Here is an 18369-nt window from a genome sequence, read left to right as displayed (position 1 = left end):
TGTATATGCTTCTATTATGAATGACTTAAAATCTTTTGACACAAACCAAGGCCTAGATAATAATGTAATGAACATTTCAATGTGTTAACAATTTGTAATTTATCAAGAAGGCAGACATTTTTTGCTGTTATTCAGAATTCTTTTTTAAAAAATATTTTTCTCATAAATTGTATTGATTGTTTTGTATCAAAATATATAAGGCTCTAGCACTGGGTAATAAGTTGATTAATTTTTAGTTAGTTAAAAATTCATCAGTGCTTCAGGAGAACTTTGATAGAAATATTATGAAGAAATAAAATCAATTTTTACTTTGATGTGGGATTAATAATCTCAGCAATAAAATGTCATTTACTTTGTGGTACAGAATTTTTTCAAAAACTTAAATTATCAAGTTCCAAAGGTAGGTTCAAACTCCTCACCTTGAGGATATCAAAGTGTCTCCTTAGAATAGCACTATTCTAGGGGTGCCTGGGTGGCTCAGTGGGTTAAAGCTTTTGGCTCAGGTCATGATCCCAGGGTCCTGGGATTAAGCCCTGCATCAGGCTCTCTGCTCAGCGGGGGGCCTGCTTCCCTTCCTCTCTCTCTCTCTCTCTGCCTACCTCTCTGCCTACTTGTGATCTCTGTCTGTCAAATAAATAAATAAAATCTTTTTTAAAAAAAGAATAGTCCTATTCTACTTTTACTATGTTACTTCCCACTACCCACTTCCTCCCACCTTGTGTCCTGGACACACTCTACTGCTGTTTCTTGAAGAAACTCAGCATTTTGCCTCTCTTCCACCCCTGCCTTTGTTCATTTCATTCCCCACACTGGCAACAGCCACACTTCCCTCACATCTTCTCTGGAATCCTACTTAACCCTTAAAATACATCTGGAAAATTTTCTTCTTAAAGACACATCCAGTACTGAATCTTCTTAACCCTCTCCTCAATGTAGTACTCCATTCCCACCTCCATCTCAAATGTGTTCTCCTAGATAGTATCACTTTTTACTATTTAACTGTAATGTACTTATTTTTTTTGTTTTGTTTTTGTTTTTTTTGTGTGTGTTTTTGTGTGTGTGTCTGTTTTTTTTTGTTTTGTTTTTTGTGTAATGTACTTATAATACTGAGTAATATATTACAGATGTGGTCCTTCCTCCCCTCCACTATAGACTGTACACTAACTGAGGGTTAAGATTTTTAGAAATCAAAATCTTTAAAAATCAAAAATCAGAGATAAACCAAAATAAATATTTTGGGCAATGGGATGGAACTGGAAATTCTCCTGCTCTTTCTCCCATCTTCCTTTTGCCTTCTCCCCTCTCCCTTCTCCTCTTCCCTCTTTCTTTCATTTCCTCCTCCTTTGCCCTTTGTGATTATGGTTTGCAAAATGCCTGAATGTGGCTTTAAGCAATGGCATTAATAAAGATATATGGTTATGATTATTTGTGATTTTCACTCTTCAATGCCTTCTCTTTGAACAGAAAATGGAAAGTAGGGCACAAATTCCTTCTTTAAAAAAGTGAAAAACACATACAGTAAGTATTAGGAAGCTACTTAATAGGCCAGTTAGTTTCTGTTTTAGTCCTTGGGTCACATTAAGAATCTGGACTTGAGTTGTTTATATTTGATTTATGCCTTTTTCCACTATGAACAAATATTTACCATTACTTATTAAGGCAAATGATGTTAAAGGGTTAGTGATTCTGATCTGTCATCACATTATTTCCCTGGGATCTTGTTGTGTTGCTTCTTTTAAGCAAATTATTTTGAAGCTGCTAATTAGTAGTCTGCTTATAAAGATATTTCCTTTACTTCCCCTGCTACTTAAAATCTGTCTGGGTAAAGCGACTTTATTTACTGAATCTTGCTCAGTTACCTTATAATTGTTTTAGTGTATCAGTTGTGTGCCCAAAGATTCCCTCATAAAAACTACTACTACTGCTCAGTACTCAGCCAAAATTATTTTAAAATATTCACAAACATATTAAATCTAAGACCATGTTATCTAGAAAAGTTGCTTAAATTTCCTACAAATACCTCATATCACTCTTCTGCTGAAGAAACCATCAATAACACTCAGTGTTTATAAATTTCTTAGTCTGACTTTCAGATCCCTTCATTATCTGGCTTCTAGGGACCTTAATTCCTGGAACTCCCCTTCTAATATTCTATTTCAGCCAAAATATAAACTGTTGTTCTCTAAATATAGGCCCTGAAGTTCCATAAATATGCCTTTTTCACTGTTTCTCTTACACCCAAAATGTCTTATTTCCCCATCCTCACCAATCTAGATGAGCTGAAATTAAACCAATTTTTCAAAACTTTCCTCAGGTATAACCTTGTGATGTCTTAAATTGTCCCAGGCTGAACTCATCTCTTAGCCCTCAAAACACTCATACTAAGCTCTTCATAGCTTTTATAATAATCTATTATTATTTACACTAACAGTTTTTACTCCTTAAATAATTATATGCCTGGTGAGAACAGAGAGTGTATCTATCTATGCTTTATATCTCTTCCAATACTATTACATAACAAGTATTGAACAAATTAATTATACATGTAACCAATCCAGTAAAAATAATGCCTCACAGTAACAGATGATATTTCTATTTTTCAAAATTCTTTTACATACATTATTTACCCACTGGAATTTAAGAAATTAAGTAGAAAAACATTATTACATCCATTGTATAAATTGTACAGTGTACACATAAAAATAGGCATTGTGCATTATTTTTCTGTTGTACAAATAAAGAAACTGAAATGCAGATATGTCAAAATAGCCTGTCCAAGTTATAACAGCTAGTTAATAAATGTCCTGGTTTAGAAACCAGCTCTTGATAGTTTCACTATATCAACTATCAACCTTGATTAGCCTTAGTTCAATACTAAAGTACGTTCAGTATAAACAAGTTTATATATTTTTGGTTTCAACAAGTCATTTGATGATTACCCTTACAGCAAATCATTTGGCAGATTTCCCCCTTCTAATATTCTATTATCAGAATAGAAAGTATAAATATATATATATATGAACAAAAAGAGTTTCTGTTCAAATTTTCAAGGCCTTGCCCTGAAATAATCCTGGAATTCAGAGTATGTCTTAAATTTTTAAGATTTTTCTTCTACCTAAAGGAGAATAACACCTCTCCAGCTTCTGCTTTCTCTCCTTTCTACCCTTCACTGAGCTACTTGTAAGCTCTCTCACTAAGGTAAGTAACTGAGAAATTGTAGCTATTTGCATTCTATATGATTTGTTAATTCTGAAAAACATTGCTTTTTAACAAACAGAAATAAAATGCAGTTTTATTAATTCTCTCTAGGAAAACTAGAGCTTCCCAGCTCTGATTTGGGTATACCAAGGTATGGACAATTATCTCAGGTGATGTAGTGAAATTATCCCAAAAAGCAGACTGATTTTAATCCACTCTGATATTAAAATTGGTAATGCCATATGTGCTTTATAAAAGGAGAAGGAAGAAAAAGAAAGAAGGAAGAGGACTGATACAATTTTACAAAGTTGAAAACCATTACCTTAGAGAGTGTGGGAAAAGCAGCCTGGATTTTATAATAAGGCTGAGCCCACCTAATTATAAACAAAATTATTTTTTATGAGAATCCTACCTAAAGAAAGCTGCCTGTAAGATAATAGTTATGTATTTAGCAAATATGAGCCACAGAATAAAAAACTCAATACTATGCTTAATATTTAATCAAAAAAAGTAGGGCCTTCCTAGAAAATTGAATATGAATATTAAAGAAAAATTCAATGTTTTATCGAGTTTGGAGTCCTGTGAATACACTCTGCAAATATATCATATTATCTACCAAAAAAAAAAAGAAAAAACTATTGGATTTTTAGAAATTTAAGTTATTTAATCAGGGTTATTCTTTCATACACTTTTGGGAGGATCTCTTGTTTTCAGCCACTCAAAAGTTACTTTTGATAATAAATAATAAAAAAATCATATATCTAGCTTCCTATTATAAGAACTAGTCAAATCTAACAGTAGAATTACGTTCAACAACTTGAAAAACAAAAAATACAGTGTGACATCCTATAGATGCGGCAAAAATGAGCATTTAATGGGAAAAGCTACATTTACCTAAACCAATTCTAATAATGAAGGCTCAAAACAATTATGTAAATTATAATTTAATTATAATTATATAGGCATATCTAATTTATAATACAAAAATATTTACTTGTACTGCAGAATAATAAAAACAATAAATATTATTCTTTATAGATAAATATTTATGTGAAGGTATACCAGATAATAATGGTTATTTCTGGGTAGGGGATTTGGATAAAGGGAGAATGATTAAGGGAAGATCTTTGAGTTCATCTGTATACATTTTTATGTTCACATGTGTTCATGTACTATTGCATAAATAAAGAACACCTTTTATTTTCTTCCCTCTCTTTCTCTTTCTTACCTGCTCCTTTTGGCCCTGTGGGCCAAACCCACCTGTACTTGGTTGTATTTATAACCATTATCCTGAGCTGAAGACCACATACCTGTTTGGCCTACAATCTTTAATTCTCTGCATTTGTCTGAGAAATTCTCAGCTATAGCAGGAAATCTGAGAACATATTCAAAGGCTTCCTTGAAGTATTAAGCTTGCAGTATTACTGCTGATGTAACACGGAAAGGGAGGATGAAAATGTTATAAGGTGAACCAAAAGAAAAACAACAACAAAAAAACCCACAGCATGCAAAATATTTGGCAATTTGTTTTAAGAACAGCACATTACACCTACATTATAGCTATACTTTCATACGAATCTGCCGGTGTTTCCCTTGCAAGTCCGTGATTCTGATTTTCAATAGTCTCCTTGTTCTAAAAAAAAAAAAAAGAAAGAATTGTTTTTATTGTGGAAATATATCCTGGAGTTCTGTCAATTGGTTGTAAGTTATAGTAATGTATGAAGAGATTGACTAATGCTATCAACTCTTTGCACACTAATAAAGCAACAGTTTTGCTGATTTGGGAAAAATGTAAAGAATGTCAGCATAATCAATAAAGTAACTTTTATCTAATCATTGTTAAAAATCATACTATCACTTTTATAGACCATTTTCCTTTAACATCAGAGCCTAGTCTTTGAAATTTCACCAGAAGCAGATCAGACAAACCATAATTAAAAGTTAGACTGAAGTAATCTCAGAGCAGTAGTCTTTTTTTAAAAGTTTTTATTTTAATTCCAGTTTGTTAACACACAGGGTTATATTAGTTTCAGGTGTACAATATAGTGATTCAAAAATTCCATACATCACCCACAGCTCATCACATATGTACTCCTTAATCCTCATCAACTATTTAACCCATTCCCCCTCCTACCTTCCCCCCCAGTAACCAGTAACCATTAGGTTGTTCTCTATAGTGAATAGTCTCTTTCTTGGTTTGTCTCTTCCCCCAACCCTGCCAACTCATTTGTTTTGTTTCTTACATTCCACACATGAGTGAAATCATACAGTATTTACCTTTCTCTGACTGTCATCTCACTTAGCATTATACTCTTTAGCTCCATGTATGTTGTTGCAAATTTCAAGATTTCATTCTTTTTATTTTTTTTTTTTAAAGATTTTATTTATTTATTTATTTGACAGAGAGAAATCACAAGTAGACAGAGAGGCAGGCAGAGAGAGAGAGAGAGAGAGAGGGAAGCAGGCTCCCTGCTGAGCAGAGAGCCCGATGCGGGACTCGATCCCAGGACCCTGAGATCATGACCTGAGCCGAAGGCAGCGGCTTAACCCACTGAGCCACCCAGGCGCCCATCTTTTTATTTTTGAATAATATTCCATTGTATATATATATACCACATCTTCTTTATTTGTTGGTCAATCAGTAGACCCTGGGCTGCTTCCATATCTTGGTGATTGTAAATAATGCTGCTATAAACACAAGGGTGCATGTATCCCTTTGAATTAGTATTTTTGTATTTTTTGGATAAATATCCAGTAGTGTGATTGATTATGGATCACTGGGCAGTTCTATTTTTAAATTTATGAGGAACCTCCATACCATTTTCCAGAGTAGCTGCACCAGTTTGCATTCCCACCAACAGTATAAGAGGGCTCACCTTTCTCCACATCCTCGCCAACACATGTTGTTTCTTGTGTTTTTTATTTTAGCCATTCTGACAGTTATGAGGTAGTATCTCATTGTAGTTTTGATTTGCATTTTCAGGGCAGTAGACTTAGTTGAGTTTTCAAAGGTAGTTTTCTATCATGGTTAGAAAATTTTGTATTTTATGTTGATAAGTTTTGCATCTTGTTAAATTACAGACCTATAATAACATCGGGATATATATTAGCAGAGATCTCAAGAAGAAAAGAAGGATGTAACCTAGAAATACAAGAAGAATGTGTTATTATGAAATTATTCAAGAAATTATTTTATCATTAGTTTACTAGCAAAGCTGACAAAGGAATTCAGTACTGTGCTCTTTGGAAGTTCTTCTGACAAACTGGGTTATTATAAAATTAAAGGAAGTTAAGGTAAGATATTCAAATGACACAACTTAGTGACAGTTTCTGAACATCCCTTTTTTTCTCAACAGGAACTCCATTCTCCAACTCTGAAAATATCTACTTGTCCTCCAAGCACTGTACGTATAACCCCAAATACTAAACAAGTAAAAGAAGCTATGGATTAGATTAGATACTTTTCTTTTTATGTAAGCCTTGCTCATATGTTTAAGTAATCTTTAAGCTCTCCTAAGGCTTTACACATTTACAAAATGTCAGGAACACAAAACTAGAAAAGGGATTCTCATATATGATAATCAGCTCAACCCATTAAAAGAATGTGAAACAGGTGCTGAAAAAATGCTATGAACTGAAATTTTTCAGTTTCATTGTCTATTCAATCTAATTGCTTTTAGTTTGAGTGTAGTTTATTTTTAGTCAAGGATCTCCAGTATTTATATTATATTATATTATATTATATTATAAAATATATATTTTAGGTTCCTTGAGTTTAGCACAAGTAAAGTACTTAAAGATTTTATTTATTTGACAGAGAAAGAGAGATAACAAGTAGACAGAGAGGCAGGCAGAGAGAGGCGGAAGCAGGGTCCCCACTGAGCAGAAAGCCCAATGCTGGGCTTGATCCCAGGACCCTGAGATCATGACCTGAGCTGAAGGCAGAGGCTTAACGCACTGAACCACCCAGGTGCCCCACAAATAAAGTACTTAGATCTTGGATTGGTCAAGGACCTGACTTTGGGAGTGATAGCACTGTCAGTTTGCATTCAGAGAGAAAAGCTTATAGTGTTATAACTAGACCTTCTGAAAGGTACATGATTTGGAAGATATGCAAGGATCTAGTTCCCCTAGTTTTTAAAACTTAATAACCCCAAGTTTAAGATTACCCTGGAGTTTAGGCACTATATCTCCAAAAGGTACCTATAATAATAATTGAATACCATGTTAACAAATATGTATTTAATGAGCTAGTCACCATTCATTAAAAATGAATCCAAAGGAAATAAAATAAAAAACCTCCTAAATTTGTTACTACATAGGACAGGAGTATAAAGGATGTGACACTTGGAGGCTAGGAGGGAGAAAGATGGTGTTCTAAGAAAGCAGTCCTGCCCAGATGAGGTACCAATGTAGGAGCTTGAACAGTAAGGGAACAAAGGGACAAAAATGGGTCTCTAGGCTTTAGTACAGCAAGGAAAAGCTGATCTTATGCCTAACAAATAAGATTATCAAAAGTTTGTCTACCATTTCCCAATTTGGCCTAGCCTAGAGCTGAGTCGGCTAGAGTCATGCTTTTATTTATTTATTTGTTTATTTAGAGAGAGAGAGAGCAGGAGTGGGTAGGGAGGAGGGCGGGGTGGGGAGAGAAGTAGACTTCCTGCTGAGCATGGAGCCCTGTGTGGGGATGGATCCCAGGACCCTGGGAAATCAGGTCAGTCATTTAAGCCACTGAGCCACCCAGATAACCCTAGGGTCATGCATATATTTAGCAAACAATTGCTGAGTGCTGACTATGTATCAAATATTGTACAAAGATGTATTAGACCCAATTACTATTCTCAAAGAGCTCTCAGACTAGCATGGATCCCACACACAGCAAAACATAAGTGGGATAAAGGCTACAGCGGTGATAGAAATAGAGCTCTACAAGATCACCAAGACAAGATTACCTTGGAAAAGTAAGCCCACTTAAATCACAGAGATATTCACTACATTCAAATCCAGGCAGCAAATTGCATTAGCTGTTATTTTTTATAATGAAGGCTTTAAAACTGGGTTTACAATGTGTTATTTATGATAATACAAATATGCTTATTGTGGAGAATTTTGGAACCATAAAAAATGTAGACAAGAAGAAATAAAAATCACTCATGATCCCTTCTCTTACCCACAGATAGTATTATTAGCATTTTACATTTTCTTCCATTCAAATAAAGAATTGAGATCATACCATATATGCAGTTCTATATCTTCATTTCTCACTTAAACTTATATAATATTATGAGCTTTTTCATGTAAATTTGTATTACTCAAAATCATTATTTTAGTAGCTACATATTTTAGCCTGTAGATGATTAATCTTTCCCCTCTCCATAGGAAAGTGTTCCTTTTAGTGTACCTTCATCAGTATTATTATTTGAAATTTATTTCCAGTTAAAATATGGTAACTTTGTTATGTTTATTTGATTCTTAGTTTGGTTGAATAGTTCTTGCTATTTATTAAACATTTGTTTTTCTTTTATAAATGTTCATGCCATTTGCTTATTTTTCTATTAGCATGAATCTTTTTCTTATTGAAGTATAAAAACTCTATATTAATGATATTGACTCTTTTTCCATCAAAAGTTTACAAATTACTTTATTCTAATGTTTTGTCTCACTTTTAATGTTATTTATGGCCCTCTGCCATCACCACACTGAAGATTTACGTGTTTAAGTACACACACACACACACACACACACACACACGCACATTTTTCTCTCTGTATTTCTTTGATTTTTAAAAATTATAAGATAATAAATATTAAGCTACATTTTCTTCTAATATTGCGGGGGCATTACAATGTAATGAAGATTTTGAAACTTCCATCAACTATAGCTTGGAATGTGTGATGAATTATCATGAAATGAGTATTTAATAGAAATACCCAGCACAATGCTGAACACATAAGCACATGCTTTCATATATGTTTCTAAGACTGAAGTTAACTAGAACCATAAATTCATGTCATCATTTATGCAAATTAATTTTAAAATTTCACTCTGAAAATTGCTCCCTATTATTATTAATGGCTTCAAGGTCATTAAGCAACTATAATTATATGCAGCTTTTATCTTTCTTTACAGGAACTCCATTCTCCAACAGTGAAAGTCAGTGCATATCCACAGACTACTATTAGGAGATACATAGTACAAAATCCTGAACAGGTGAGCTATATCACACAAACTCCTGTTCCAACCTATAATTCCTTAGAAGTTGGTAGCCTAAACGAGAAGGGTGACTCAGTTACCAGATCCCTAAAATCAGATCATTGGGAGTTTCTTCTAGTTTTAAAGCTAATTTCTAATCATTAGTATTAGAAATCATTTTAAAATATTTTTAAAGATTTTATTTTTTTAATTTTTAATTTTTTTAGTGGTTTATCACTTGCATATAACACCCAGTGTTCATTACATTAAGTGCTCTCCTTAGTGCCCATTACCCAATTATTCCTTCCCCTTACCCCCTTCCCCTCCAGCAACTCTGTTTGTTTCTTTAAAAAAAAAAAAAAAGAGTCTCTTATGGGGGCGCCTGGGTGGCTCAGTGGGTTAAGTCGCTGCCTTCGGCTCAGGTCATGATCTCAGGGTCCTGGGATCGAGTCCCGCATCGGGCTCTCTGCTCAGCAGGGAGCCTGCTTCCTCCTCTCTCTGCCTGCCTCTCTGCCTACTTGTGATCTCTCTCTGTCAAATAAATAAATAAAATCTTAAAAAAAAAAAAGAATCTCTTATGGTTTGCCACCCTCTCTGTTTTTATCTTATTTTATTTTTCCTTCCCTTCTTCTATGCTCATCTGTTTTGTTTCTTAAATTCCACATAGGAGTGAAGTCATATGGTATTTGTCTTTCTCTCACTGACTTATTTCACTTAGCATAGTACACTCTAGCTTCATCTATATCATGGCAAAAAGCAAGATTTCACTCTTTTGCTGGCTGAGTAATATTCCATTGTATATATGTACCACATCTTCTTAATCCATTCATCTGCTGATGGACATCTGGGCTTTTTCCATAGTTTGGCAATTGTGGACATTGCTGTTATAAACACTGGGGTGCATGTGTCCCTTTGAATCACTATTTTAAAGAGTCATTTTTAATTCCAGACAACTATGTGCTCATATACTCTGATTTAGTGATGCAACTATTCCAAGCAGCATGGACATTCTTGGGTTATAAAATCTTTCTACTTCTATACCGCCACCTTCATACTACAAAGGATTTTGTATCCTTTGAACCAAAGGAAAAAAAGACAAAGTTCTTTCACAGATTTCACATAAAAGTTACCAGCTATTACATCAGAGGTTGGAGTCTTTAGTTTATTTAGATTTGCCATTGAGACATGGGCTAGGAAGAAGAAAATGAAAAATCAAAAGTTCAAAAGTGTCCCCATGCCTTTATTGCCTATGCTATGAACTTCTGTGCCTAGCAATAAGCTCTTTTGAAAATTATAGTTATATATTCTACTGAGATATATAACCTTATATTTTGCAAACTATGATATTATTGTCTATCTCATTTTGAGGAGAAAATTAAGAAAACTTTCTACAGTAAAAAGCTTTCCTCTACACACATGCAAAACCATATGCAGCCCTTCTTTAGCTGCAACAGGATGTTCTGTGGGTTTATAAGGACAAAGTTTCACAAATAGAAACAGTATACCACAGATAATAATACAGCAATTATTTGTGTTGTTCTTTATTTTATTTCTCCACAATTGCAAGAAAGAATCCTCCCCTCTGTCACAAAATAAAATCAATTATTTGCTTTAGCTGTGGAAAGCAAAGGATTAAATTAGAGTAACACACTTGATATTACTTCAGGTGCATGGGTGGGGGGTGCACTGATTTTTTGCTATCTGTTCTCCCCTCTTCTTTCTTTGTTTATTTTAAAATCATTTTCTCATGTCCTTTCAGCTACAAAGGGAGTTAGTTATGTACATATGCATGTGTGAACATATGAGCATGTAAGCTCTGTGGTGGGGGGGATGATTATTTTGAACACTTGCTTCAGTTTTCACATATCCATTATAAGTATCAAAACTGAATGTGATTACACTAAAGCAATTGCTTGTGCTTTCTTTTGCAGAATCAAATGTTTAAACAACAAATCTCAAAATTGTGTTGGGGGAAGGGAGACATAAAGAGAGCTTGAGAGATGAGAATGTGCATTTTTCTATGACATGACCACTTTACCCTTTCCCATTCTTCCTCCCTTGTTCTCCTTTTTCTTTCTTTGACCTACAAGCTGGGGAATATGTGTACTTGGATGCATATTACATTTGATATCCCTGGGTTTCAAAGAATTAGTTCTGGATAACACTTTTTTTTTTTCATAATGTGAGTTGCTGTGTTTACCTAGCATATATTCACAGAATAATTTTTAAATATCAAATAATTTGAATTCCAACACATTTTGCCACTGATTCTTATGTGATTTTGGATAAATTCTTATTATTTTTCTTTAGATTTTATTTATTTATTTGACAGAGATCACAAGTAAGCAGAGAGGCAGGCAGAGAGAGAGGAGGAAGCAGCGCCCCACCCCCCCAGTAGAGAGCCCAATGTGGGGCTCCATCTGAGGACCCTGGGATCATGACCTAAGCTGAAGGCAGAGGCTTTAGCCCACTGAGCCACCCAGGTGCCTCGATAAATTATTATTCTTAAGTTAACGGAGAAAAGGAAGAATTAATGTTTATTGGATATATGCTCCATGCTAAGAAATTTCATATTTTATCCTGTTTAAATCTAAAAAGTTGAGAAAACAGAAGCACAAAGAAGTTAAGTTATTTATTCAATGAATATTTATCAATTGCCTACTATGTACTACAAATCGCTCCAAGAATTAGGGATAGAGCAGTGAACAAAACAAAGTCCAATCATCTTTAAACTTAAGCTTTTAACTAGCCTCAAACCATTTAGTTACAAAGTGACAGAGTGGGAACAGAAATTGAACAATTCTCATCTGGGAAAGATACGTTGAGGATATAGTTGATTTAGGATCCAGAGACTCATCTACATACCAATTTTCCCCCATCATTCCCTGTGACAGTGTAATACAAAGGCAGAGAAATTAGAAGTATGTATGGAAACACATATTTGTAACACTGAGCCTGCCCATGTAAAAGCGTATTATTATGGCTGTGTTCAACTACAAAGAAGCAAATGGTTTCTTAGGGACCCCCCTCTCCGAAGAGGGTAATGATTATTTTAAAGCTTTTAACTCTTTCTATTATTGAGGAATAAAACAAATTTCAATCTCTATGCTTTGTAAACCCAAATAATCTGATTTTGCAGAGCAGCTTGAATATCCTATTTAAATATATTCCTCATTTTGTTTATCTAAGTATATGCCTTTTTGTTCGTTCTTGTAAATCCCTCCCCAGGAGAAGATTCTGGCTTAGTTACAATATTTATAATAAACTGAGCCTCCTAAATGGCAACTTTATCCTCTTTCACCTCCCAGCTTGCCTAATCTTCACTTCTCCTCCTTGTAATTAAACTGATCTCAATCTACTTCTCATTATGATTTCCTTCTACCTCTGTTCAGCCTTTTTAAATTTTTCATTGCTTGTGATCTTCTTTAGCTCCATTTATTGTCATTTTAGTCAAAGTATTCATGCATTCTGGTATATAACTTGACCTAGAAATGATGAAAATATTTTTGTTCTGCCAGTAGAGAGAATCCAATTGATATAAATAAGTTTTATTAATTTTCTAGTTGTGGAACTCCTGATATGGACAGGAAATTGTACAGCCTTCATATGGTTGGGGGTAAGGAAACAAGACATGGTTCCCATAACAAAAGAGTTCACAGTTCCTCTTGGCAAGGGAAATAAGATATGTCCACAAATAGCCATGCAAAATACATGGTGGGGTGTATGATAGATGACACAAGAAAATTACAGATGAAGTCTTATTGAAGTTCTAGGGGTTGGAGGCAACACATTTGTTTCAGAAAATCAGAGAAGGATTTACTGTGATATTTAAGGTATTATTACAGTTAACATTGTTGCTAGTATCATTTTACTAATTAAGAAACTAAATCTTAAATAAATGTGACTTGTTCAGGTCTTCTGACTCCAAATCTATTCTTGTCTTTTCTGAGTTATTCTGGGCTTAATTTTGAAAAGATTTGATAAATTATGTTGAATATGGTGTTAAAAAAAGAAGAAAAGTTGGGTGCCTGGGTTTCTCAGTTGGTTAAATGGCTGACTCTTGATTTTGGCTCAGTTCACAATCTCAGGGTCCTAGGATTGAGCCCCATGTAGAGCTCCATGCCCAGCAGGGAGTCTGCTTCAGGATTCTCTCTCTCCCTCTTTCTCTGCCCCTCCCCCTGCTTGTTCTCTCTCTCTCTCTCAAAAAAAAAGTAAATCTTTTTTAAAATTTTTAAAAAAATTTTCACCATAACAGTATTCATTGTTTTTGCACCACACCCAGTGCTCCATGCAATCTGTGCCCTCTCTAATACCCACCACCTGGTTCCCCCAACCTCCCACCCCCTGCCCCTTCAAACCCCTCAGATTGTTTTTCAGAGTCCATAGTGTCTCATGGTTCACCTCCGCTTCCAATTTCCCTCAACTCCTTTCTCCTCTCTAAGTCCCCTTGTCCTCCATGGTATTTGTTATGCTCCACAAATAAGTGAAACCATATGATAATTGACTCTCTCTGCTTGACTTATTTCACTCAGGATTCTCTCTCTCCCTCTTCCTCTGCCCCTCCCCTGGCTTGTTCTCTCTCTCTTTCAAAAAAAAAAAAAAAAAAAAAAAAGACCTGGAGAGGGCAGCTAGGTTGCTCAGTTGTGAGTACCTGATCTTGATCTGAGCTCAAGTCTTAATCTCAGGGTCATGAGTTCAAGCTCCACATTGGGCTCCACACTGGGTGTGGAACTTACTTAATAATAATAAAAAATGACATAGAGAAATGTCACATTTGAGATAGTTATTGGGAGTTATTCCTTTGAAAATTGTCATTGTAGCTGTGAGAACGAATGAAAAACCTGATGGATAATGGAGAGGGTTGAGGCACAGAACCTTGAGAAATGCCTAGCTTAAGTCATTTAAGGAAAGGCATGTTCCTTAATGCTGTTAAGGAAACAGAAAGGATCCACTTTCCTGGGCAGAGAAGTTGTCAGAAAGAAATGTGAACACAGAGTAACTAAAACAAACAGGGGAAAGGAGTGGTCAACTGTCTCAAATAGCCAAAAGGCCAAAGAGGATGAGGATGAGGTTTGAGAATAAAGAGTTCAACTATTAAGTAATGGTGATATTTGAGAGTTTCCTTATAATTTTGGAAGCAAAACCCAGATGTGCAAAGTTAATGGGTGAATAGATCAAGAAGTGGAGGAAATAAATGAGGATTACTCTTCTAAGAAGGATATTGCTCAAAAGAAGCAGATAGGATAGTATCTAAAAGAGAAAACAGAATCCTGGCGATCTGAGAGATTTACAGGCAGAGGAAAAAGAACCAGTAGTAAGACTAAAGATGCCACAGGGCAAGGGGACAAATGGACACAATTGTGGAAGAAACAAGAGGGGATAGGATTCCAGGTATAGAGAAGTGACTTCAGTATAAAAGGAGGAGTTTGACTTTCTTGGTAATGAGATGGAAGGAGCAGAAATTGAAGAGAGGCTTTTCAGGTAGGAAGATGAAGGAATCTCATTGAATAGGTCTTTGTTTTCTCAATAAGAAGGAGAATGAAGGAAATGTGACCATAGGGGATTGAGGAAATTGAACAGAAAATTGCAACCACAGTTACAGAGAATTTGACAAATACAACTATGACCATGAAGGTTAGAGGCGCTCTTAAATTTAGATAACTTGCATTTGTACTGAGTCAAATCAGCAAATATTTTTCTTAAGTTTCTCCAACAAGATTTCATGGCCTGGGAACAGCAAAGTAGATGCTGGGGATTATGTACTTTGTTAGATGTGAGAACTACAGCCAGAGGTTCTAAAAGTAACAATTAAAATGATAAAATCAACTATCTTTGAAGACACCTACTAATTTTTAGGGTGGCTCTGGCACCAATTCAAATGTACAGATTAAAAAAAAAATAAGCTGCCAAAATAGTAAAGCTGTCTAACAGCTCATTTGTGAAAAATCTAAGACTTGTAATTAAATTTATTTTGGTGAACTGTTTTACTAAGAATGATATATTCATATATACTAAAATTTGGTTTTACTTCTTTAAACATTTTTGGGAAAAATAGCTCCCTAAATTTGGAATTTTTTTCAGTAAGTCATTTAAAATAATAGGTCAAACACACATTTAGGAGAGAATCAACACTGTTAGGACCCAAACCATTTTTCTTCTTAAAAATAATGATGATTCAGCATTTATAGTGAACAGAGAGAAATTTTCTTTTGCTCTGTTTCCCCCCGTTAGAGGGTACTTAAATCCTTAAGATAAATATTCATATCATCTCTCCTCATCCAGTCATCTGTTCATTCACTATTGCGTATTCAAGATGAATACAGTCCTTGCCTTCAATAAGCCTATTTTGTATATACTTTATCTTGACATCTTAGAATAGTTCAAACAAGGTTTTCATTAACTTTTTAAAATGCAGTACAGAGTTAAAGTATTATATTATTAAAAATCAATATCATTTGTACATTAAAATCACAGATTAAATGTAGTTTAAAATACGTTTTTTTTTTTGCTTGGTATGAAGTATTCTTTTTTAAGATTTTATTTATTTATTTGACACAGAGAGAGAGATCATAAGCAGGCAGAGAGGCAGGCAGAGAGAGAGGAGGAAGCAGGCTCCCTGTGAAGCAGAGAGCCCAATGTGGGACTAGATCCCAAGACCTGGGACCATGACCCGAGCCGAAGGCAGGGGTTTAACCCACTGAGCCACCCAGGTGCCCCGGTATAAAGTATTCTACGTTACTATCTCTGTGATAAGAAAACTAAGCCTCAGAGAAGGTAAATGACTTTCCTACATTTCCATAGCAGGTGGGTGATAGAGGCAGAGTTGAATACAGGGTTTATGACTCTAGAATTTTTTTTTTCCATTACTCCTTCTTTCACTAATTTCAGTAGTCAGATCCAATGGCTCTATAGTAGTCCGAATCAAATCCACTTTAGAATTCTCATCTGTTGACATCTCTGAAGTGTTTTTACTGTCACTCACCCCTCCACTGCTTTATGGAAATTCTTCTTCTCTTGATTTTATGTCATTTTTCTCTTCTGATTCTCATATCCCTTAAGACTTATATAGTTATGTCTTTGATATTCACTTGGCTTTTCAGCAATTGCATGATTTTAACAGGAACTTCTAAGCATATGATTCTGAAATCTAGAACTAGACCTCTAGCCATGAAATCTCCACTCATGTGTGTGCTGGACATTTATAACCTGAATGCCTTCCTGTGCATTTTGGTAAAAGTCCCTTTGCTAACTCTTTGCAGTAATTTAATACATGTTTAAGGGGTTGCTATGCACTACATATTTACTAAATGTTATAAGGAATAAAAACATGAATCAGACCTAGATTTTTACCAGGAGCGCATAAAATTCAGTGTGTCTCAACTTTCCTTGTTTTTGTTTTTGACACCATCAGCTATGTAGTAGATTTCTCAGATTTAAGATCTTAGAGTCATCTTTGGAAAGTACTGTCCTTCGTGATTTAAGATAGTCTCTTAACTGGTCTCCTTACCTGTACATTTTTGTTTCTCCAACAAATCTCCCTGACGTAGATTTATGTTCACCTCAGTCCATTCTTAAAAGCATTCAAGGACTCATTTGTGTCCCTTACATGTAATTTACACTTTCACAGGCTTGGTTTTGTGAGTTATTTTGTTTACTTCATTTGGAGTACCATTTTCTTCCATTTCCCCATATTCAAGGCCCACTTTAATCTTCTCTCAAATGCCACTAGATCCAAATAACTTAACCTGAACACTGCCAGATGGAATTCAATTTTTCCTCTTCTGAATTCCATTCCATAACTTATTTCTCTGTACCTTTTACAGGGGCTAGCTTCTTTCTACCTTGTATCATAGATGTTTATGTTCATATATTATCTACACTGGGGATCAAAAAAAATGTCCTGTAAAGGGCAATATAGTAAATATTTTAGGCTTTTCTGTCACCATAAGGTTTTGGCCATCTTTGTACTTGTAGTTCTTTAAAAATCTAAATATCATTCTTAGCTTGAGTACATTATAAAAATAGGCTGCTGGCTACAGTCTGGTGAATACTGATCAATATTCAGTGTTCCTGGTAATAAGCTAAGTGTGATTCATTCCTTATAAAACTCAGCACTGGTTGTTATACACAACTAATGAATCATTGAACACTACAACAAAAACTTATGATGTACTATATGTTGGCTAACTGAATATAATAAAAAAAGAATTTCAAAATAGCAAAGCAGAAAATGAGAAAAAGAAATGTATTTTTTTGTAAGAAAATGTAGCCATTTTCTAAAAAACAGATCATTGATATACAGCCTACATTTACATAAATGTGCATATTTCAGTCAAGTCACCTTTTGTATTTTTAATCTTTACTATTACCAATAATATGTACTAAGCAAAAGTATGTTGATATCAGATCATTGATATACAGCCTACATTTACATAAATGTACATATTTCAGTCAAGTCACCTTTTATATTTTTAATCTTTACTATTACCAATAATATGTACTAAGCTAAAGTATGTTGATATCATTAAATAGGTATAATGACTATAGTGTTACAATTTGAAGCTATTGTAATGCTAGACTTATATATAACTGTAAGTATTAAATATCTCAGTAAAAATGGTCAAAAAAACATAGCAAAGCATATTGTGCATAGTAAGCTCTCAAACATGTGTTATACGATTGCAAATAACTACAAAAAGTCTTTTTTAATGTTTTACAAAGACATACAAACACAAAAGAGCTTCTAGGAGAATCCTTCTAAATATATCTACCTTTAGATTTAAAAATTCATCAGCTAGCCAAATTTAATCAATTGCATATTTGTTTCACCAAAATATTTCAGGAACATTTAGTTAAAGCATTCTTTATTCAAACTTGAATATAAGAAGTAAATAGCTTTGGATTTAAGAGTGTCTTGCATTCTCAACAACCAGTGTTTTCATCCAGTTGTTTTGAGAGTTTTTACAATACCAGATGACA

The 18369-nt window shown here is 34.4% G+C and overlaps 1 protein-coding gene across 4 annotated transcripts in view; it reads left to right on the top strand.

The window, feature by feature from the left end:
* POF1B (POF1B actin binding protein) overlaps positions 1-18369 on the top strand; it is a 96615-nt gene that overhangs the window by 8885 nt on the left and 69361 nt on the right. For 3 of the 4 annotated variants that reach the window (XM_032331193.1, XM_032331191.1, XM_032331190.1), the window contains exons 3-4: positions 6555-6629; positions 9328-9408. In XM_032331193.1, the coding sequence (XP_032187084.1) occupies positions 6555-6629; positions 9328-9408 (156 nt within the window). The remainder of the gene's footprint in view (positions 1-6554; positions 6630-9327; positions 9409-18369) is intronic. The other variant, XM_032331192.1, reaches the window with a different exon arrangement.

This window comes from Mustela erminea, chromosome X, assembly GCF_009829155.1.
Source record: "Mustela erminea isolate mMusErm1 chromosome X, mMusErm1.Pri, whole genome shotgun sequence".
In the NCBI taxonomy this organism is placed as follows: domain Eukaryota; kingdom Metazoa; phylum Chordata; class Mammalia; order Carnivora; family Mustelidae; genus Mustela; species Mustela erminea.
The sequence above is the reverse complement of the archived record's forward strand: the minus strand, read 5'-3'. Positions and strand labels throughout refer to the sequence as shown.